This window comes from Pezoporus wallicus, unplaced genomic scaffold, assembly GCF_028554395.1.
Source record: "Pezoporus wallicus isolate ANWC-B61680 ecotype Strahan unplaced genomic scaffold, APGP_CSIRO_Pwel_v1 contig_7243, whole genome shotgun sequence".
In the NCBI taxonomy this organism is placed as follows: Eukaryota; Metazoa; Chordata; class Aves; order Psittaciformes; family Psittacidae; genus Pezoporus; species Pezoporus wallicus.
Window position 1 is genome coordinate 505,121 of NW_026641336.1, and position 23,133 is coordinate 528,253.

At 45.9% G+C, this 23,133-nt stretch overlaps 1 protein-coding gene across 1 annotated transcript; it reads left to right on the forward strand.

Moving 5' to 3' along the window:
* The first annotated feature begins 18,227 nt into the window (after nt 1–18,227).
* LOC130606630 (thioredoxin) lies at nt 18,228–21,525 on the forward strand. The gene is made up of 5 exons (XM_057423143.1): nt 18,228–18,245; nt 18,353–18,457; nt 18,910–18,969; nt 19,774–19,839; nt 21,307–21,525. Exons 1-5 carry the CDS (start codon nt 18,243–18,245, stop codon nt 21,367–21,369), a joined length of 297 nt encoding a protein of 98 aa, XP_057279126.1. The 5' UTR covers nt 18,228–18,242; the 3' UTR covers nt 21,370–21,525.
* The last annotated feature ends 1,608 nt before the right edge of the window (nt 21,526–23,133 follow it).

Here is a 23,133-nt window from a genome sequence, read left to right on the forward strand (position 1 = left end):
CCGATAAAAATCACACACTTTGACTATCTCTTAACTCTGCTGATACCGAATGACTTAAACGGAAAAGACTCAGTAGTTTTGCGTATTGCCAGGCTGGAGAAGACTGGCGGGAATACACCTACTGCCTGGTAGATGGGCGTGTGCTGCACACTGTTCCTGTGGGTTTACACAAGGCCTCCTTCTGATATCACTCAGCCACAAAGGAGCAGTGCTATTGCACTGACAATTAAGCTGAGCTGGTGCAAAAGCCAGCCACTAGGGATTTCACACAGTACAGCTAGCACGGAAGATTTAGTACCAGGGCACCTTTTTCACAACAGTCACTGGTGTGGATTAGCAAAACCCTTGGGCTAACAGTGTAGAAAACAGCTAGAGGCTAGGGAACCATCCTGCATGCCCTTGCCCAGCATCAGAGGGTTTCTTCGCTCCCTGAAGGCAGGTGGGCAACACCGTCATGTCAACAGCACTTGTACATGTCCTCAGCATCTATGAATAGCAGCATGGATTCTCCTAAGAGGATCTTTATGAGCCCTCTCCCACCGCATTTTGTTCTGCGATCTTTCCTCATAATGCATTTTATTTGCATTCTCCCAGCCTCGCCATTTGCACAGCAGCAAGGCACGGGGTGATCACATGTGCTCTTCCCTGCAGCAACAGGCACATCACCACCAGGAGTGGAGTCTTTTTTTCCAGGCTACCAGATGGTTTTGAGGTGGCACTGCATCATAAGGTATAATGTTTCACCAAGCCTTGTAGGAAGTGAAGCAACGGCAGCAGTGACTGCCAGGACTGTATCTGCACTGGTGGGACCTCTGGATTTGTGTGCTCAAGTGTAGAAAGGGAGATGGATGAGGGAGGATGTCTGCATCCCTAACTGCATACTATCCAGTTCTTCCCAGACCCATATTTTGTTATATATATATATTTGTATATATATCTACTGTGTGTTTCCCAGCAGTCTTCTGCTAAGCAGCTACATTGGCTTTCAGCATCCTTTTTCCTCTCCTGCGGGGGTGCCCATTTCCCAGTAAACATGAAGACTACCTGCTGGGTTGTGTCCCAGGAGCAAAGAGCTGAACCTTAGTGGAGAGGCACCTGGCAGAGCAGGAGCTGAGACCCCCAACCCCTCAGTCTCAGGTTATTAGCCAGGCACCACTCTTGCTGCTTAGGATGAAAGCCAAGCAGAGTCCCAGCTCTCCAGGCTTAATAACTGGCTGTAATAAAGAAAACTAATGCTACAGAATAGTAAAACAATCATCAGTTAGGCTGAGAACATCACTAATGGATATTTTCCCAGCCCTGCTTCAGAGCACAATGATGGGTTTTCAGCAGAGCAATTAAAGCAATGCCCAGAGTGGAATTATCTCACGTGAACCAAAGTTCCCTGGGTGGTTTGGCTGCAAACTGTGCTCATGCTTAAGGTTCAAAGGATGTAAAAAGGGTTTAAAAATTTGGGGGAGAGGTATGAGGGGAAAACTGTTCCTAAGAAGTACAACTCGGGTCAGACAGAGCTATGGCATGCTGGGGAGGTGAAGCTACCTAAGACTGGTCTCCGGCGGGAACACATAATGCTGCTGCATCCTTCTCTCTCTGACCCTGGATGTTGATGTGCTGTGTCACACCTCCATGAGGGAGGAAGAGTGCAGGAGAGGGGAGTCCAGCTGCAGAGAGCAGCCCTGGCTGCCCACACTGCTCTGGGGGCAAAGAGTGAGGGCACTGTGCTGCAGTGCTCATCCCACCAGCAGTAGGAACCCTGACGTGGTGCCCCTGACCTAGGCAAAGGCAGATGGGGTGACTGCTCATCACACAGGCTGTGCAAGTCACCCCAGTATGGGTCAGCCCTCTGTGCTGTGTGGGTCTCACTAACAGGCAGACAGCTTCTCTGATCCCAGAGCAACCCTAAACCCTGAGGACTCAGGCCAGGCAAAGCCATCTCTGGGTCTACAGGGTCAGACTAAGGGAAATGCAGGGTGAAATGCAGCATCTGGATTCCGGAGCAGCTCCCCATATCTTGGGGGGATTTGCTTCAAGAGTTTTCCTCTCTTTTTCACCAGTAATATCTCCCTAGACAAAAGCAGGATGAACATTCGTGTGGATGCAGGTGTACTGCTCACAGAGAAAAACAGTAATGGCAGCCCCAGAGACCTGCAAGGATTCTCTGTCTTTACCAAGCAAAAAGTCTGAAGTAACCTCCTGACTCTGTCTACTGGCTGGTTTTAACTATAACCTGCCACAATCACACATCTCCTGAGAAGAAAACAAAGTTCAGCTCTCAGTGCAGAACAAATCAAGAGATTTGTTTTGGAGAAGTGGCTGGTTTGGAAGTGCTGTGGGTTTAATTGCAGCAGAGAAGCCTGTCAAAATGTAACCCATTGAAGGAGATCCCGCATCTCTTCACTGTCTATGAGCCTAGGGACTGAAGGCAGCGTGCTCAGATAAAAAAGCACAGCTTCTGTGCTGCAGAGTGCTGCCAAGTGCTGGGCTTATTACTTGTCATTGTGGCAAGTCATAGCTACTCCAAAAGGAATGAGCGACATGATGTTTTGAAGTCAGTTTGGTGGTGGTTAAGAGATGGAAAACAGACACCGAGTCATCTTTATTCATAACATCCAACAACATTAGACCTTGAGCATAAAAGCCAAACTACTGAGGCCCCCTTCCCAGACTGCAACAATTTCAGCCATCACCAGCTCATCCGAATAAAGCAGTCCCATTGACTGTAAGAGGCTGCATGAAACATTTAGTAACTTGGGCATAAAGAGATGTAAGGGGGTGAAGAAAGAAAATTCTATGGTGTATTTCCCCTTCCTAAAGTCACTGGCTCTTTTCATGAACTGAGAGCTTTCTTAAGACTCAACTGAGCTCTCCAGAACTCAGCTGAGCTTTGTAATAAAATGAAACAGGAAATCAAGCTGCTCTGGGATTTGATTCTTGAAAAACCAAAACCTCAGGAATACTAGGATGTGAGTCCAGCACTAAACACCCCAAAATATCCACTGATACAGGTTTGCTGGAAATATATACTGTGCATCTAATGCAGTTCTTGTTTCACGTCCCTGGAAGTTACACCAAAGCTAGGTCCTACTCGGCAGAGACCATTGCTGGTACAGATATGGATAACAAAGGGGAATTTCAAAGTGCACTTGTTATATTTCTGCATCAGATTGGAGATTTTCTACCCACCTTTTGGTAAGACTGCATCCCAAGAGAGAATGAGGACCGAGTGGTTTTTACAGGGTCCTGAATGGCTATATGCTGTGTGAAGGCTGCAGAAAGGAGAGCCCTGAGCAGGAGTTGGAGACTGCTTGGCACTTCTCAGCCCAAGGTAATGTGCATTAGTTGGCTTCCAACCTATACAACAGCCAAAAGGAACCTGAGCCAGCCATCACAGGGTGCAGTTCAATAGCCTTTGCCTCCTGCCCTGTTAAGTAAAACAGAAGGCCAGTGACCATTCAGTGTAAATGAAGGCCAGAGGCCCTCTTGGAAACACCAGTTCTGTTTTGAGTCAACACACACCGAGTGATCCACACCGACTGCCCTTGAGTGTGCAGGGCTCCAGAGATCGCCCAAGGCTGGAAATACCCCCAGGTATTGCCGTTATTGGTGTTGGGTTTTATGCTGGACATGTACTGCCCCGGAGCTGGGTCTCTCACAGTCTTGTTTTCTCCACTTCAGCTGCTTTAGCAAACTTCCTTTGGCCCCCCTCAGCCAAACACCCACCAGCCTCGCTCTGAAGAGAAGCAACCCTAGCCTGAGTCCAAAGATCCTACAACCCAACAGCAAACCACAGCCTCGCTTTCTGCCTGCCACCACGTAGCTGCCAAGTGAAGCATCTTTGCAATGGCCCACAAGTTTTAGCATTTTGGGGAGCTGCAGCATAAAACCAGCACCCCAAACCTTGTGGTGCAGCCCTGGCAACCTGAGAAGCGGTGTAAGGCTGGAGGAGCCTGGTTCCTGCCTCCCAGTGACTTGATTTTCAGCAGGAGATCAGCAGCAAAGCTGCCAAGTAACAGCACTTGGGAACAGGGCCAGGCTTCCCACTGACATGAGCAGGGAGTCCCCACTGAACCGGTTCCTTTTTGCACACAGTCTTCCCCAAAAAGTTTGCTGCAGTGATGGCATCCTCTCTGTAAGAGGCTGTTGACAAAACCTCAGCCTTTATTCCAATACTGAAAGAAGAAGTGAGTCGAGAGAGCCCTTAATCTTGTTAAGAGCTCAGAGGACTCTGAAACATTAATTGGCCTGTCTAGACCAGCTCTGTGTCTGGACACTGCTACTGCAGCCTCTTTTGCAAATGTTGAAATTAGAGCATAGGATTGCACTAAAAACTTTGTATTTCCTTTCTTTATGTTGCATCACCACAATTTGTGCCTGCAGCCTTTTCTTCCTTCAGATCTTAACAAAATAAAAGAACAAACTTCTGAATTTCTACTGGGTTTTGTATTGCTAAATTTCCATGCTTTGTAGCTGCTGGGACAGCATTAGGAGGAAAATACATAAATACGATGCTAAAGGATAAGCCTGGGACAGAGGGTGCTTGGCCACCATGGCTGCCACGCTGGTGCTGCACAACACAAACATGAGTGAAGGGCCCCTCCTGAGCTCCACAGGAAGCTTCAAGTTTAAAACTTGAATTTTAGTCAAATCTGAATAAAACCTCCAAATCTTAAAGCAGTTGTGACTGAGACAGGATCTCCACCAGGCCATGGTCAGGAGGAGTCTTGGAGCAGAGGATGCCTCATCTATTCCCCTGAACCAATGCTTACCAGGTTCAGTGCTGAGACACCAATGGGAAAAGCCAGGGTTTATGAGAAAGCAGATGACCATGCTGAAACCACCAGTGTACTGAATTCCCCAGGCATTTTCCCCGCAGCAGCCCTGCTGCATCAACACCATCCACTGACACCAAACATGGGGTGGTCATGGAAGAAATCAATGCCTACCCCTGCAAGCAAGGCACCTGAGACCATATTTCCATGGTGGCAGTAGCATTGCCCTCATCCAGAAGCATCTCTCATTAGGCCAGGAGTGCCCAAAGGCTGTTCATCAGTGTCACGCTTCTCAGAAAAGTCTCATAAGTCATTCTGGTGTTGCCTGGAAAACAAATTGCATGGCAATAAACCAGAATTGTTTGGTTCCTGTTAATTAGCCAGAAAAGTGGTAAACATTAACTACCCATAAGTATGTGATACATGCAGGAGTGCAGGTTCCCCTCTCAGCTGAATGTTTTCTTTGTTCATTTGGAGGTTTCTGGAGGTGGGCTGTCTCATGCATGAGCAGGGGGTTAAACATGCAGCACAGGAAGAAAAAGTAGCAGCTATGAGCCTCCCTGCACCATTAATCACTGTCACATCCTTTGCCCTCCAGCAGTTGAGGGAATTGGTACAACAGAACTGGATGCAGTAATGCTCATCTTTCCAAGAGAGCAGAAAATGAAGGGAAGGCATATGCCTTCCCCTGCACCTTTGTTAGGCAAGCAACCACAGCTTGACTGGGAAGTGTGTGGTTCGCAGGCAGCATGGCCAAGTAACTTGAAAATCTCCAGTGGTCAGAGGCTGAGGTTCAGCCTGGTTATAAAGAGGATGGAGAGTGACCAAGTGTTCCTCTCTCCATTGGGCACTGCCATAGCTGGCCTGGTCTACAGAGGCTCCACACTTGGTGGGGAAAGCAAAGGCTCTGTCTCCTCATGCCCTGCAGGCTCCCTGTACTCCACTGCACCAATAGACAAGACACCCTGTGCCAGCAGGTGCCTGAAACCCATCACTGGCATTTGTATGACGTGTGTCCAAGCATACACTTGGGTACCGTCTGCCTGCCGGTGGTCACCCATGGACCCACAAGCCCCACATACACATTGGCCAAGCAGCTGTGAAACCCTTACAAAATAGATGACACCTACCACCAGAATGGACGTGACACCATTTACAGCATCTCCTCTACCCAGATTTAGAATGGCTTGAGACGGCTGTTGGAAGTCAGACTAGAGGGGAGGCTCCTCTGTCCTCAGGCTTTGGCTGTGTGGCTCCTGAAGCCTTCCTGTCATTGCATGAGTCACGGCCATCTCCAAGCGCGTGGAAGAGGCAAGTGAGCAGATGCATGTCTCATGAGGCAGACAGCTAGTGTTGTTTCTTCCTGTCTGCTTTAGGGCATCTCAGACAAGTCCTCAACTTGTTTTGATCTAGCTAGTGATTTTGATTGCCCTGGTTTTCAAATGCTTTATTAGAGGTACTTTTCAGGAGCCTGAGTTTTTCCAGGATGTGGTGGACCATCTTCCCACCCATCTCTGCACTCTAAAATTGGTTGCAGTGGGACATTGCGTAATTTGCTCATCCAAAAATACAATTGCTTTGAAAGTTGTTAACTGGAGCACTCCTGCAGTGTAAACACAGGCGCTTCAGCATCACCCATTCAAAAATGCAATTGCATGCGCACTTTTGGAAAGAGGAGCTTCTGCACATCCCCCTCCAGTGAGCATTACAAATGGGTTAATGATCCTCTAGGAAATCACAGACTATACCTCTTTTAAACTCAGCTCCATCACCTGATCTGAGCCAGCATCAAGAGATACTCATTTTTGGGTAAGCAAATCAGTCACTGATGTTTTATGGATGTATTGGATTAGCATGCTAGGGTTTTGGTAGCAGAGGTGGCTTCTGTGGTGATATAAAGTCCCTGAGACATCCTGAGATGGAGGCCCAAAGTCAGCTTGCCCCTCTCTTGTCATCATTTTGCTGTCCATGCTGCTGCCCAGACACCAGGTCAGCCACTGCAGGGTCCCAGCCAGAGCCCAAAAACAGCAGATGTAATGGGGATCCTAAGAGAGGTGCCATACTTGCCCTTCTAAAGCTAGTGAAGATGACCCGATGCCCAGCATCCATTCTGGTTTCTGTGGCTGCCATTTCCCACAGACAGCACCATAGCAGCCCTCAGAGTTTAGGGACCCTTGGCCCAAATTCATCTCTGCAGTGGCCCAGGGAGTGCTCAGCACTGGTGGGACAGGGGTATGTGAGACCCACACCCTCCCGATAAGGCCCTGGACAACTCTCAAGGCTCAGTGTACAACCCACATCACATAGTTTTAAATCAGGCCTGGCAAATGCGTCCCTGCTGAAGGTCAAAGTCTCCAGTTATCTCTGTGGCTTACTCAGAAGAAATGCCTGGAGAAATGTCTGGAGACCCAACATTCGGGTCCCCAGGCCGCACGCTGTGGTGCAAGCAGGTAGAGGTGTGTGAAGCAGATTCAGAACTACACAGAAATGCAGTATTTTACTTCCAGGTGAAGAATCATAGAATCGTTAGGGTTGGAAAGGACCTAAAGATCATCTAGTTCCAACCCCCCTGCCGTGGGCAGGGACACCTTACGCTAAATCATATCACCCAAGGCCTGGTCTTGAACACTGCCAGGGATGGAGCATTCACAACCTCCCCGGGCAACCCATTCCAGTGCCTCACCACCCTAACAGGAAAGAATTTCCTTCTTATATCCAACCTAAACTTTCCCTGTTTGAGTTTTAACCCATTACCCCTTGTCCTGTCACTACAGTCTCTAATGAAGAGTACCTCTCCAGCATCCCTATAGGCCCCCTTCAGATACTGGAAGGCTGCTATGAGGTCTCCAAGCAGCCTTCTCTTCTCCAGGCTGAACAGCCCCAACTTCTCAGCCTGTCTTCATACAGGAGGTGCTCCAAAACCCTGATCATCGTCGTGGCCCTTCTCTGGACTTGTTCCAACAGTTCCATGTCCTTTTTATGTTGAGGACACCAGAACTGCACACAATACTCCAAGTGAGGTCTCACAAGAGCAGAGTAGAGGGGCAGGATCACCTCCTTCGACCTGCTGGTCATGCTTCTTTTGATGCAGCCCAGGATACGGTTGCTTTCTGGGCTGCAGGCGCACACTGAAGCCAGCTCATGTACATTTTCTCATCAACCAACATCCCCAAGTCCTTCTCTACAGGGCTGCTCTGAATCTCTTCTCTGCCCAACCTGTAGCTGTATCTGGGATTGCTCCGACCCAGGTGTAGGACCTTGCACTTGGCATGGTTAAACTTCATGAGGTTGGCATCAGCCCACCTCACAAGCGTGTCAAGGTCCCTCTGGGTGGCATTCCTTCCCTCCAGCGTATCAACTGAACCACGCAGCTTGGTGTCATCAGCAAACTTGCTGAGGGTGCACTCAATCCCGCTGCACATGTCAGCAACAAAGGTGTTAAACAAGACTGGTCCCAATATCGAGCCCTGAGGGACACCACTCGTTACCGGTCTCCAGCTGGACATGGAGCCATTGACCACAATTCTTTGTGTGCGGCCATCCAGCCAGTTCTTTATCCACTGAGTGGTCCATCCATCAAATTGATGTCGCTCCAATTTAGAGACAAGGATGTAGTGTGGGACAGTGTCGAACGCTTTGCACAAGTCCAGGTAGATGACATCAACTGCTCTACCCCTGTCCATCAGTTCTGTAGCCCCATCATAGAAGGCCACCAAATTGGTCAGAGAAACTGAATAGTGAGGAGAGGGGAGAAAAAGTCTTAGTAGAGGTTGGGGATGAATTAAAAAGCAGAGAAGCTTGAATAGAGAGTAAAAGAAACAAAGCAGAACAGCTTTGAGTATTAGGTACTCAAAAGCAAAGTTTGTCATTGGTACCAGTTTGTTATTTGAATGTGATGAAAAGAAGAACTGAGCCTCTGTTTTCCCCACAGCACTGCTCACACGCTGCTTCCCACAAGCAGCACAATAGGTTCTGTTGCAGCAGGCTGCCAAAAGGCATGAGACTCCTAAGTGTTCACCTAGGACATCAGAAGCAGCCTTGATCTGAGGACATCTGCAGTCAAAGCAAACACTTTGTGAAAGCACAAAAGCCTGCCTCCAGTGCGTATCGGCTTTTCTGTCTGTGACTGAGCTTTTAGAAGGCAGCTGAGCATAATTACAGCTTGCAACTTCTCCATGTTGCTTTACAGACCACCCGGGCATGACACTGATCCTGCACACTGCTTTTAATACAGACATGTTATCTCATTGATAACACACCAACACAGTCGATTTCATTCACAGAACTTGCACTAAAGACAATGCAAATCAAGCGGATTTGACAGACTGTGATCGCAGATGCTGAACGGGACCTGCCAGTCCCTGATGGGCCCTGGTTTTTGATTTCCTGGTAACCCTCTGATGAACAGGGTCCTACCCACATGAGAAAAAGCAGCCTTATCTCCATTCATTACTCATTTCCAGCTACTCACTTCAGACAAACTCTAAAAAGCACTGGGTTGATTCCCTGGTGTATTAGGTTTGCGTGGCAAGGTTTTGGTAGCAGGGAGGAAGCAGAAATAGCTTCTGTGAGGAGACACCAGACCTGCTTCCTCAAAGACATCTCCACATGCGCACCAAAAGCCAGTTGGTACCTCCCATGCTTGTATTTTGTCTCTGATCAAGCAAACCCAGCACATATTCTCCCCTAGACAAAAAGCTGTGACAATGCTTATGTCTCCAAGAAGGCAAAAATACCTTATCTTCTCTCCAAGGGTCTCTTGGTGCAGGCTGACATGCCACTCTGCAAGCACAACCACAGGAACCGCAAAGTGCAGAATTTTATCTTCATGCCTTAGCCAGGCCTTAAAAGAGCCAGGCCTCTTTTCCTCTTTGGCCACTGCTGTCCTCCAGCACAAGCATCTAGCAATATTGTGAAGCATTCGCTCCCCAAAGGGTCTTGTTCCCAGTGTGTTCCGGGGACACACACTGATCCAGCAACATGCCCTAGAACAATGCAGGATCCCATAGGAAAACTCAGGGTCCACAAAAAAACAGAATGGAGCCTTGTAGGAAAAACGCAGGTCTGCTTTCCCCAGCCCACCCTGCTCCCTGAGGAAAGATAGAATCATAGAATCATAGAATCGTTAGGGTTGGAAAGGACCTTAAGATCATCTAGTTCCAACCCCCTGCCGTGGGCAGGGACACCCTACACTAAATCATATCACCCAAGGCCTTGTCCAGTGGAGGCTTTCAGCATGGAGGCTCCTGAACATCTCAGGCTGGGTTTGAGATATTTAGGGCAATTACAAGTGTAAGACTCTCTAGTCAAGACCTGAAGTGCCTTGATACCTGAAAGCATGGATGAGCATTCCCATGTTTGTAAACATTGTGCCAGTGGCATCTTCCTTTCTAGAGACACAGAGCATGCCATAAACCCAGGGGAGCTCACAGAAGGTTTCTTTAAAAAGCAACGATCAGGTTTCTTCTAATACAGGGGCCAAAAGTACCAGCTTCATCACCTCTGGAGAGTCTTGAGATTCCTTTCTCCAAAGAACTTAATAAAAATGGAATGATAATGAGTGGGACAGTATTAACATGCATTTTTTTCTTGGTTAAGGAGACCAGGAAATTCTTGGTTAATCAGTAACTCCCCTTGGTAAAGGGAAATGAACTGTGGCCAAGATCCTTGTTCTCTGTCTTTTTATTCAGCTCCTCCTCTCATCCTTTAACAAGATGTTCTACACCAAGTATTCAAAAGAAACTGGGTAACTACATCAGTAGTACACCATCTTCGGAGAGAGAAGCCTGCTTGTTCCGCGACTTATGCTGGCATGACACCAAGCACACCTATCTAATTATTAAATGCTTATTGCACCTTTAATAGGTCAGTTACAAAAGCAAAATCTACCAGAAGAGCAGGCTGGAAGGAAAGGGAAAGTTAATTAAAGGCTGCTGCTTGGTTGCAGTGTCAAGGTCAAGTGCAAATCTTATTTCCATTTTAAGGCACTGGCAAATAACCTGGCCTTTCTATGACAAAAATTGATGCAGTTGTTGCCTCTAGCAGATTCTTTATTTCTGCAACTGCCTGCAGCATTGCTTAATGCTGGACATGACTGACCAGTGGTGCCACAACGGTAGTAATACTTTCCCTGTAGCTGTCCCTTTTACTGCATCACACATTTGAGTGATCGGGTGACTTAATAATGTTTTGGGGAGATACAAGTTTGTCTTAGATATGCTCATGAGACCCTGAAGGGGTTAACTTGTGAGAAGATAGCAAAAGCTGCTGGGTCTGGGTCCCTGCTCTCTTTTCCTTTCATCTTCCTCTTCTCCTTCCCCTCATTTTCCTCACTCTCACACATGCTGACGAGGAAATGGATGACATGGATGACTACTGTATACCAGAGCCCAAAGCCTGAAAGATCTATTAATGAACTATCTACTAGTGAACACTTTGCAATAGAGCCTTTGGGATGTTTGAATGCTGACCCCCAGCCCACCTTGGGTCTCACCACTCCATGGTATTCCCTCCAGCCACCAACACGCACTGGGTCACAAGGCAGAAAAGACAAAAGTCAGCCCAAGGAAGAAGATCCGTATCTTCAGAGCCCAGCAGACTTGCCTGTCCTCAATTGCTGACAGGGAAACACAGCTGCTGGCAAAGTCAAACATGGGGGTGCAGGACCATCACACTGGGACCATGGGCCACAGCTCTGCCTCATTCATCCAGATGGATGCCACAATTTAAGCCCTACCTAACTGGCTGTCCTGCTAGAGATCACTGCTGCCCACCTTCCCCACTCTGCTTCCCACCTCTCCCAGCACCTCAGAAAGAGCTGAAAACCACAGTTTGTTCAGACTCCCAAACGTCCCACAGGCCTGACCCTGAGCACACTGAGGTCCACCACTGGCTCCAGGAGAACCCCTTTCCCATTGCTGGTCCGTGTTGCTCTCACCTAACAGATGACACAAATTAGTCTAAGCAGAGTTTAAAAAAACAGATGCCTTCTGCCACTGGAGCTTTAAAGATGATTAAAAGAGGTCAAATTTTCATTGAATCCCTACCTGAATGTTTGTGAGGTTCATGGCATGAATGGGCTCTTAAAAATACAGCACTTTCTACAGGTCTGTGTCTTTAAGTGGTGCTGATTAATTCACTTGAGGGCACCTAAATTTAGACCTGCCAACTTTCTCTCCCAGTCTTTCCACAAATCAAAGGACTCTAGCAATTCATTCTTATAGTGCATGGGTGGCATGAGAATTCATCAATATCTCCAGAGTTTCTGTATGAAAAACTGCTAAGCCTTGATCTTTGAAGCTTTCACTGCATCTCTGCTCTGTCCTTTCTTGAGCCACATTCTCTCACTTTAAAGACCAAGCAAAAACATGTTCCTGAAGGGCAGAGACATGTCTTTAAAAGTGCTTCCTGGTTCCGTCCTGAATTTGCCAAGAGCCATCTACTGGTTCACTGTCCTATCGAGTGACCCTGGGTATGACACGGCATACAGCAATCTGCTGAAGCACAAAATTCATTGGATTTCCAACTTCCCCACAACTGACTTGCGTATTTTTCACAGCCACATTCCCTCTCTGGCAGCTCGGGGAGGGAAGTATGTTGCATTTATGCCTGCGAGGAAGGTGGGTGGGAGTGAGGGCACATGAGAAGCAAAGGCTCCCATAGTCGGGTGACTGCGGGTGTGGGACGGCGACAGTGCTGTTGAGATAAACAATGAGACACCACATAGTTTAAAAAGAAGAAAAAAAAAGAAAAAGAAATGCCAAAATAATAAGAAAACAGGGTGTGTTTTTAGGGCGTGTGTTGTTTTTTTTTTTCCCCAGCCAGAGGACCCACATTCCTCTGTACCTGAGTGCAGATCACATAAATTATATTATTGTCCAGTTATTTTAGGCATTCACACAACAATCCCACAGCAACATTCTGGACTTCAAACAGCTGTATGCATAAGCCTGTACTTGACTATAAGCACACCAAGAGGCAAATGGCAGCAGATGGGATCTGAGGACAGAGGCATGTAGGAATCTTCCCTCATAGCTCACAAAGGGGCTATCCATCCATACTCGCTTATAGAAAGCAGCACTAAGGAATGTATTATCTCGGTGGATCATTTCCTTCTTAACTCCTTGCACTAACTTCTGCAAGAGCAGTGTGATTCTGAGCTGAGCTGGGGCATTCAGTAACTGGGTTTTGAAGGTAGTCTGGGTTTCTCTGTCATTTTATCTTGCCTGGCAGCAGGTTTCAAAGCAAGGCACCCTGGCTGATAAGGCTTTCCTGCTTTCTCTCTCCTGAGCCACCTGCAGCAGCTGCATCTCCCTAAAGCAGCACAGGGCATATGCACCAGCTTCTCTCAGCCAAGGGCACATGGACACATGAGCAGCCGGGGCCAGCCGGAAGAAAAGGCAAAAGCCAGCAGGTGCTACCAAGCCCTGCTAGCACTGCTCACCCACAATCATCCTAACTCTTCTGATGTTGCCACCAAAGGAAAAAGGGAATGGGAAGCACAGGGAAAGGAGCATGGAGAGCAGTACCCGAAGGGCTTCAAGTAGGCAAAACTAGGTCTGGAAAGGGCTAGGTAGGAAGCGACAAGCAGGGAGAAGAACGAAGTGGATGGCACCATTGGGTCAGAAAAGGGACCCTAGTGGTTGTGGTGGTTCTGCTGCTGGAGTAAGCCACATACTGAATAAACTTACAAAATAAAACCTGACTTAGTCTCAGTACGATTTTCCAAACTCAAGAGATCTCCAAGACAAATCTCATGGGGCAAGCTTTCAGGCTGTGAGGGTGTTACCAGTTTTTCAGTGTCTACCACAAAGCAAAGCAACATACTGGGGCACATGCTCTTGGGATGTGTTGGTACCCAAACAGTAATGAAGAAGCACCTTTTTATCCAGGACCTCCACTAAGACTTCCCATCTTCTGCCCAGCTGCAGTCAGAGCAAACATTCCACAGGCTGGTAACCTAGCTGCTTAAGCCTGCAGAAATATTCCATTCGTCACACAGCCAGCATCAAGCATCCCAAAACTTAATACAACCTCTCCTGTGACCCCTACAGCAGGAGCTGGAGTCAGTAACCCAATACTCCAAAAATTAAATCCTGCCAGCCCAATAGAAGGAGGGCTGCAACAAGCCCTGTTTTGCGGTCTTGAACTCTGGGATGGGCAGTAGTGCAGTAGAACAAAGGACCTCTCCAAAACACAGAGAAACAAATGGAAATTTAAGTTTTCATGAGAGAGTCCTCTTGGCTGGGAAAGCTGAAAGGCGTAATTTTTGCAAGGATGATTTCTGGTCCTGGCTGACCCTCTCCAAGAGGGGCCTCATCCCTGGCAGTGTTCAAGGCCAGGCTGGACAGGACTTTGAGCAACCTAGTCTAGTGGAAAGTGACCTCGCTCTGTCATGGGCATGGGGGTTGGAACCAGATGATGTTGAAGGTCCCTTCCAATCTGATCCATTTTATGATTCTTTGAACTACTAAAGAAGCTCGCAGTGTCTCTAGTCATCTGTACCGATTTTAGTGTTTACCACTAGGCAAGCACCACTCATATCAGTGATGCAGAAAGCCTGCAACCCAGAGGACAAGCACAGCTCTGTGCTTCGGTGCTGGGATAAAGCGTGGGGGAGGGAGACAGTGAAAGGAGGACAAGGAGGACTCGCTTAGACTTGAGGCTTCACAGGGTCCGAATGAGGCGGGAGCTGCTGTAATTTCGTATTATGAGAGATTGTTGTTCATCTCCCTTTAAAATCAAGGAAATGTCTCGAGCTGGTAACAGGATACTGTAGTACCCGAATTTAGAAGTCCTTGCTTGCATACTGCCAGTGTGCAGGGACCGGACAGCTATCTGACCCATGAGCATGCTAATACTTGTGATCACAGCTTAAGTACCTGTGCAGGCAGAAACCTCCTTGAAGCTGAGGCAAACAAGGTACCTCATTACTCAGGACCTGGAGATAGAATAAGGTGTGAGTCCAACCTGAAATAATTCTCCTGGCTTGTATTTTTCCCCCTTCCCTGTTTATGGGTAAGGTTTGAGGATTTTGTTACAGGTTGGAACAGCTTAAAAATGGAGAGTCGTTAAACTTGGCTTTGGCAGAAGAGCCTGCTGTAACATTAAGTGGACTAGGCTTCTGCTCCCCTCCCAGCCATGAGCATTGATTAATAGTCTGTCATGCTTAAAGCATGGTTTTGTGCCTTATCCATGGAGAGCATGGACTCAACAGACATGCTGACAACAAGGTTTAGCAACACCCAGAATATTTAAGGAGAGTGCATCTGGGATTTCTGGATTACTTCTGTTTTTCAGGAAAGCAGGTTTGTATTCTTCTCTTGTAACAAAGTAGAAAAATCCTTCTTCAACTACCTGTGAAAGTATCTATTGTAAGTAACATTTGTAAAGTAATGTGGATGTGACAGCTATCTAGATATGGCCCCTTTCCTATCATCTCTTCAGAAACTAACTAGCTTCTGACGAATAGCTTCTTTAAGGGTGCTTTACTGGTCCCTTTCAAGTCCCTGCTGGTGGACAGAAGGAGCAGTACTCCAGTTGGTTCAGTTATGTGATCTTGAGATGGGTGACTCATGTAACAGGGTCTCACTGTGGGACATAATGCCTTTTATAGCAGAAGCTAGTGGGATATTTAAACTGTTAAAAAGCTGGTGTTGCCAGAGCTTTCTTCTTTATGCAAGCTGACTTTATTAATTGAGTTAAAGCAAATACTGAAAACTAGCAGCTTCAGGTGCAGAAGAAAGGCTGTCTTCTAAGGAGTTTGGGCAGTTGAACCTTCAATCTGTTTATGGCAGCTTTTGTGTTTAAAAAAAAAACCCAAAACACCACTAAGTTATGTAGTAACCATTGGCAGTCAGCTGATGGCTGGGTTAATCCAAGTTCAAAGGTGCCTTGTTATGTGTAGGAAATCACACTTACAACTAAGGTGCACACCACCTAGCAGATTGATTAAAGCTATCTTGTCTACTGCTGAGAACCAGACATTCCTTTCAGCACCATCTGTGGTCAGTAGTCTTCATTTTGAGGTATTACCTGGTGCTGGGAATCCCTGCTGCACTGGACACTGTCATTACTAGAGCCTTTTCTCTTACTTGGCCCTTGGAAATAGAGGCCTGATGCTAACGTATTTGTTGAATGCAGCATGTGCTTTTCTGCTGGAGGACAGTACAAGCAATATGAGGTCTTACATGGGCTCAGGGGGTTGTAGTTATATGTTTAAAACAGACCAAAAACGACAAAATGAAAATTGTTCAGAGGCTTCCCCATTAAGGTGTTATCTGAAGAAAGTATTGGTTATTGAAGCTGTAAGATCATCTAATGGTGTGATGAGATGGTCTTGTTATGGGGGTTCCCCTTAAGTTAACAAAGATGACTATAAAAGACAGGTATGGAGGCCAATCCCATGGGTGAAGTAGCTTGATTTGCCCCCACTACTGTTTTCCTTTAGGGAGATTAGATTCTCTGGGAAAACTTTCAGGACTTCTCCCTAGTTAAATAACTTTTAATTTGCAAAGAGTAAGCACCTTTGAACCTGCATCTCTTCACTCTCCCACAGCCGTTTTAGCCAGTACTAAAGGTGACTGACAAGGTAACTAGCACCTAATTGTAGTCAGCATCAGGTCTCCAGTGGCGTGTGGCATGTGACCAACCAATCATGACCTCCTACCTTCCCCTTGCTCGGTGCAACAGCAAACCTGAGGTGTGTGGCCGCATGACAAAACACATCCCAGGGCTGGACTTCCTTTTGCAGAATACACTAATTATGAAGCCAGATGGGAGGACTTCAGGGTAGGAAGAGGATGGTCTAACTGGCAGGTGCAGGAAGTAGAAACAGTAAAGAGCTGGTAATGTTGCAGTGCAGAGGTATGAGAAGCTATACCAAAATCAAGCTGTAGGATTTGAAGGTGGGGAGGAATGAGACTTGAGTTGAGAAACTTCTGATTAGTAGTCTCAGGGAGCTGGCAGGGATTGCTGTGTAGAGAGAGCACTGTTGGTGGGAATGGGGCACTTCTGGAGCTGGAGTGTAGGAATGCGTACCATGTCAATACAGGAGTGGGGCAGTGTGGAGGGATAGGAAGGTTTACTGTTCCCATCTCTTTCAGACAGAGTTGGTGGAGCGTTAGCTACTGATGTTACAGCAGAGTAGACTGAATATCCAATACACAAGGATGGAAGAACTCAAATGTGGAGGCTGAACTTCTGAAGATAGCTACATTGGGAGGGAAAATGCCTTATTAACAGGCATGTAATGCCAGGTGTATTTGAAGTTTCAGGAAGTTATGAAGACTGTTATGTAGGTTATTCATCCATAAGAATGCTGGTGCAGGACCTTCTGCTTGCTTGTTAAATACACTTGTGACCAGTTTGACTATGTACATTCTTGGCTACTCACCTACATGTCATTCTTTAAGGGGGGAGGGTGTGGGGAACAGCTTACTAGAATAAAGTATCAATTTACTGTGGCTGATTGCAGAAGCTGGCATTAATTATTTAACTCCTGCACTGCAGAACCAACCACTGAGTACATGTGGCAGCAACTGTACTGCTGTTGGGTAGCTGTTGCTGACGGAGCTCTAATGCTCTGATTTGTCAAGTTGGGGAGGGTTAAAGCAGCTATCTTTTATATGCGTGATCTGAAATGAAGTTTATGTTAACAGCTCTCCTGAAGCTTGCATTGCTGTGAGAACAAAATTGTGGAATGTTGAAGTGACTTGCACTGGCTTTGGAAAAGACACTGTCAGAAAGCAGCTGATTAGCATTTTCTGCTTCTGCCTGAGATACTTGTTTCCCTACTGCTAGCATGCAAGTATTTATTGCTTTTAATGGCTTTCAGTTCTCTAAAGCATTCACTTTCTGACCAGAAAACACGGCCAATGGCACAGAAGGACCTCTAAATACCAAAGAATGTTGTCCAGAAATGGTTGGTGTCACTAAGTGCAACAAACAGACTCAAAGCTCTAAATAATTCTTGGGTGTTGAGTGGTCTGTATATGTATCTTTTCTTTGGCTAGTGATGTTACACGTGAGTTCACTTGGACAAATAAAAAAAAAAAAATCTGAGGTAGCTTTAGAAAACAAGCTGTAGAGTAAATCACACAACATCATTTTGATGTTACCATTGATTGGAAAGGCATCAGACTGGAAGAGTGTGGAAAAAGGATTGTTCTTTTAAAATTCTGCAGTGGGAAGTCTGTCCCCAAAGAAGATGGAAGCCTTCCTGCCAAGACAGAAATGAGAAACTTATTAAAAACCATAAGGATCACATTCAAGGGTAACCCTAAACAGAGCTTCCAGAGTTGAGGATTGTAGTCTAGATGAGTATCTAGCCTTTGTTTCCACAGTTCAGTGAGTTGGGGTGACTGTCTATGGTCTCTGTCTAATTGAAGAGTCATAAGACACTGGCTGATGCTAGCAGCAGTGAAGACAATTCATACTGAAGCACTTACATGATGTGTTTAAAGAGCTACCAGAATGGTTAGTGTGTTAAGGCTGATAGCAAGCTAGTTTGGGGATTAGTCTAAGTCATTTCAGAAAGGAAGGGGGAAATCATTAATGTTTTCAATTCTTTTGTTCTTTTACAGTCCGAATTTGAGGCAGAATTGCAGTCTGCTGGTGGGAAGCTGATAGTTGTTGACTTCTCTGCCACATGGTGTGGACCATGCAAAATGATCAAGCCCTTTTTCCATGTAAGTGGCCTTTTTGTTTTTATTGGCAACTGTATTAAAGTATACAGAATGTTTTTACGCTGCTTAACAATAATGTGGGAGAAACTTCCTTTTGCTACATGTGATTTCCAGCCTTTTCTGGAAGAGGGATAAGTTACAGAACTATCTCCTTTGAGACTATCAACTTAAATATACCACCCTTTTATACAGCTGGGAGCTGAGACATGGTATAAGTTCTGCTGTGATAATGCTTGCATGTATCTTGGGTCTGTAGGGGCCTAACAGTTACATTGCCTCAAGAGGTGAGGTACAGAGTGAAACAGTGTTTATGCTTCTGTACACAGTTATCACAATCCTTCCCCTTGTGCTTAGGTGGCAATGGTGCTAGCACCAGCCTTACAATTAATATGGATGTCTCTTAGAAAAAGCTTTCCTGGAACATTGTAACTGCATAGTTTCTTATTTTGTTCTAGAGTTTGTGTGAGAAGTATGGTGATGTGGTGTTCATTGAAATTGATGTGGATGATGCCCAGGTATGGTCTGGGGTGATGGCGGGGGCGGGGATTAGCTAATGAGTTCCACACAAGTGACAACGAAGATGTCTTATTTAAAAATGTCATTGCAAATACTGAGATGAAAAAATGAGATTACCTCAACCTAGTGAAGCAGAGATTAGGGGTTTAGCACTTACACTGAAAATGGCAATCTTTTTTTTTGTTAGAGGACACCCGAACAGAACAAACTGTCTTGGTTATCTTCACAGTTAAAGTTCTGTTGGGTAACTTGGGAACAGTGACCCCCTACTTTGGGAGGGAGTGTTAGTCTAAGGCCTTAAGATGCTTTGATGCAGTCTCCCCTGATACTAATGGCTCGCAATTGTCTGGGGATCTCTCTGGTCTCTCCACTGCTCTTGACACTTGCCTCTTTCATGTCTTCAGTGCAGAAAAATGACTGCTGTATAGCAGCTCCAGCAGTGTCAAACTGGTACTTGAAGAATGTTGGATTGAAACACAAGAGCTTCTGTAATGCTCTTGAGCCTTACAAATAGTCCTATCTGTTTTGATTAAGAGGTCTTTTTTTCCAAACACAGGATGCAAGTATAGTAAATGTGTTTCTGCTATAGCATGAATTAAATGCTGAAGGGGGGTCCTTCAGCCTTACTTCAGGGAGATGTTAACACTGCACTCTTTGCTAGTTATGGACCACCAGAAGCGCTTTTGCTTAATTTTGAGCAGTAATGGCTTTGCTCTGTCACCTAAACAGAAGGCAGCTAGTGGGGTCTAAATTTATCATCCTTCAGGTGTGTACAGCTGAAGATTGTATTCTGTCTCTTCCAGGACGTTGCTGCACACTGTGATGTGAAGTGCATGCCAACATTCCAGTTCTACAAGAATGGGAAAAAGGTAGGCTCTGCTTTTTAGCAGCTGGAGCAGGTGATCTAAATGTTTGAAAAACGGTTGGGAATATTGGACCACTTAGCCTGCTTTGTCTTGATAATGCTTCTGGGGGATCACTGGCGTGGCATCTCAGAGTGAGCAAGTTCCTCTTGGTGCTGCAGCAAATGTAGCAGGACCAGCAGTTAACTGATGAAGCAAACCCTATTGTTAATGGGTAGTGAACTAAGTTAGTATTACAGGCCAGTCTTACAGAGCACCGTGAGACATTAGTGGGGTTAGATGTCTGGGTTAAGTCTGCTAGTCTGCCTGCCTAGCACCCTGTTTTTTACCATCTTGGTAAAAATTTGTTCTCGGGGTGCAGCTTATAGTTGAGCAGAGAATGTGACTGTATGTGGTGGAATCCCACCCAAACAGGAGCCTTAAACATAGCTGAATATAGACACAGCTGAAATGACTGTTCAGATGCTTTTACGTAGTGGCAGTGTAACCTGTTAAAGGGAGGCCCTGTCCCTGGCAGAGGACCTGCTCTGTCAAGAGGTGGATGACATGGGATTCAGACCATGCTTTGACAGCATAGTAGGCTGCCTATGCTGTGAATGCCTCTCAGCTCAGCAATTCTCTAGTTCAGACAAAGTATATTGTCTCAGACTTTGTTTGCCAAACAAGCTGAAGGTAGGCTTTGCTAAAGTGAAGCACTGCCTGGATTGAGGTTTCATGGCTGAAGGCAATGGAATTGCACCTTATAAAGTGAGTGTCGGGTGCAAAGGGACCTTCAGTTGAATTCAGTGTGGGGTCAAGTCATGACCAATAATGAACATTTGACAGTTTTCTCAGGGTAAACTTCCACAGCTTCTTAATGCAATTAGGAGAATTGTGTTTATGCTGTGCCAAGATGTAGGTGGTGTATGTAACCCTGCTGTATGGCTTTTTATTTTGGGTGACCTTGGCAGTTCTCTGAATATGTAAGTACCAAGCAAGCAATTTTGTGACCTTTAGTGCAGTCTGCTCTGAACCTTGCACCCCAGTAGGAACTGGAAGACAGCACTGTTGAGATGTAAATGTTGCCTTTGTCTTTCTGTGTAAGTTGCAACAATCACAAATTTCACAGGATAAACCAGGCTCAGGGCCAGGTCATTTGGAGTAATCCTTCCAGAATTTGATTGGTAAGAGTCCTGAGCAGTCCAAGGTAACTTTGAGCTACGTCTGTGTAGTGACCTCCAGTCTCTTCAAGCCTGTACTCGGGTCTTACATAGCATTGGTTCAGGATCAACTTTTCTACAGGATTTTACATGTAGATAACATATTTACTGCTGCAGCAGTAGCAGTCTGGAAGTGGTTCTTGTTAAGGCTTTTGGGAATGAAAAAACTTCACTTGTAGCAGAGTTCAGTAGATGTGTTTGTGTCTGGATGCTATGCATCTAATATTATGAAGCATTGAATGCAAAAGTTCTAAAATTCAGTCTCTTTTTACAGGTGCAAGAGTTCTCTGGGGCCAATAAAGAGAAGCTGGAAGAGACCATTAAAAGCCTAGTCTGATCTCCAGCCATGGAGACTTTGAAGCATGACTGCTTCGGCTAAATTATAGCCTGTAACTTTTCTACTTAAAAAAAATAAAGCAAGCTAGCTAGATTAAGTGGTGAAAACTGTCCTCTTGATCTATGTGAATAAGTACAATAAAGTGTAAATTCTTCACTTTTGGATACTGCCTGTCCTTAAAAGAAAATGTAAGCAGTTTCATTATGTCATCAAGGTCTTGGGTTTTGCTGTGTAAAAGGAGTACTGTCTTGAGTACAAACACTTGTCAAACACAATCTGATTGATTTTTATTGCTGGGGGTGGAAAATTGTGTTGTGTGAGACAGCAGTGACGTTGCTTTATGAGAAGTGTGCTGCCACCTTTCTCAGGTGATAGTTACCAGTCTGTAATCCAAAGAGTGACAGTCCAGCTTGAAGACAAAGAAAGGGGAGTTTAGGATTTGAAGAAAAGAGAGTGGTCACTGGGTGGGATAGCTTCTTTCATTGCCTCTTTTTAGCTAAAGATTCTTTTAAAATTTGTCAAGCTTCATTTTAGACTCAGAGCTAAGACTTGGCTTATCATGCCATAATGCCAGCCCTCTCATGGAAGCGTAAGGTGGGACTTGGAGCTCCTGCCTTTTTGCCTCCTTGTTGTTGTACCTTTTGGTTGTGTGAGTAGCAAAGTGTGTTTAGTCTGAGTGGGACTGTTTTGTTTCTATGTAATAGTCTGGAACAAATGACTGAACAGGTAAAACTTCTAATGTCTTAACCCCAAGATAAGTTGGATTTATATCTTGTCACTTTCATTTGACTGCAGTATTGCATTCTTAAAACACAGTGAATGCTTCTTTGTGCTGGACAGTAAACTGGACTCTTCAAACCTGCGTCAGGTTGTCTACATGGATTATTGCAGACCTGCCAGCCTCCCTATATATTCGACTACTCTTCCCAGTGTTACCAAGGAGAACTGGTGTGCTTTTCCACCAGATCAGCATGGCTTTCTTGCTGGCTTGGGTGTTGTCCTGGATAAGAATTCAGTCAATAAGGGGGCAGGGCTGTAGTTAGCAGCTATGCCTAATGCTGCTAACCACACAGCTAGGTGAGCTGTGCTGCTCATGGAGTATCACTGATGAAAAAGCAAGACTTCTGCTATGCATACAGCAAGTAGGCATGAGTGAGCCTCTTTCTGGTAGGGAGTTTGTGTGTGACTCAGCCTTACATTCATTTCACAAGCATGCATGAATTTCCTAGCTCTTGAGCACTGAGGCCCTTCAGTAGCTTGCTGCACATGTTCCCTATTTGAAACAAGATCTTTCTAGTCCAAGTGGTGACCACACCCTTTAGCTCAGGATGAGCCATCAAAGATCTGCTTGGATGTAAGCTCTAGGTTGTCATTATGCAATGAGAAGGACGTGCAAAATGTTTTCTGTGCAGCTCCAGCTATTTGACTAAGAGAAGTGCAGCAGAAGTGTGTAGACTGACAGGTGAAAGACTGCACAGGTAAGTGAGAAATCGCTGGCCCAAGTGGTGCTGTGGATGGGATGGTGGAGAGAGAATAAAATGAAGCTGGAGCAAGAATGTATCAATAACATGGTACCATCTGGAAACAAGCAAATTGCTCTTGAAAGCACTTCCTGTGTGGCCTACCTAGTCCTGAGCAGTAGCTGGGAGCAAGGAAAGCTTGGACAATCCCTGTTAGGAAGTCCAGGTGAAGCTTGGTAGGAGCTGCTGATAGCCAGCTTGTTCCTTAAGAAATGAGAAAGCTACTGAGATGTGCTGCAGCACA

Bases quoted from the DNA above. Each gene is read 5' to 3' on its own strand.
- LOC130606630 (XM_057423143.1), top strand. The intron at 18,458-18,909 runs GTAAGTGGCCTT...ATTTTGTTCTAG, and splicing joins TGATCAAGCCCTTTTTCCAT to AGTTTGTGTGAGAAGTATGG. The intron at 18,970-19,773 runs GTATGGTCTGGG...TGTCTCTTCCAG, and splicing joins TTGATGTGGATGATGCCCAG to GACGTTGCTGCACACTGTGA.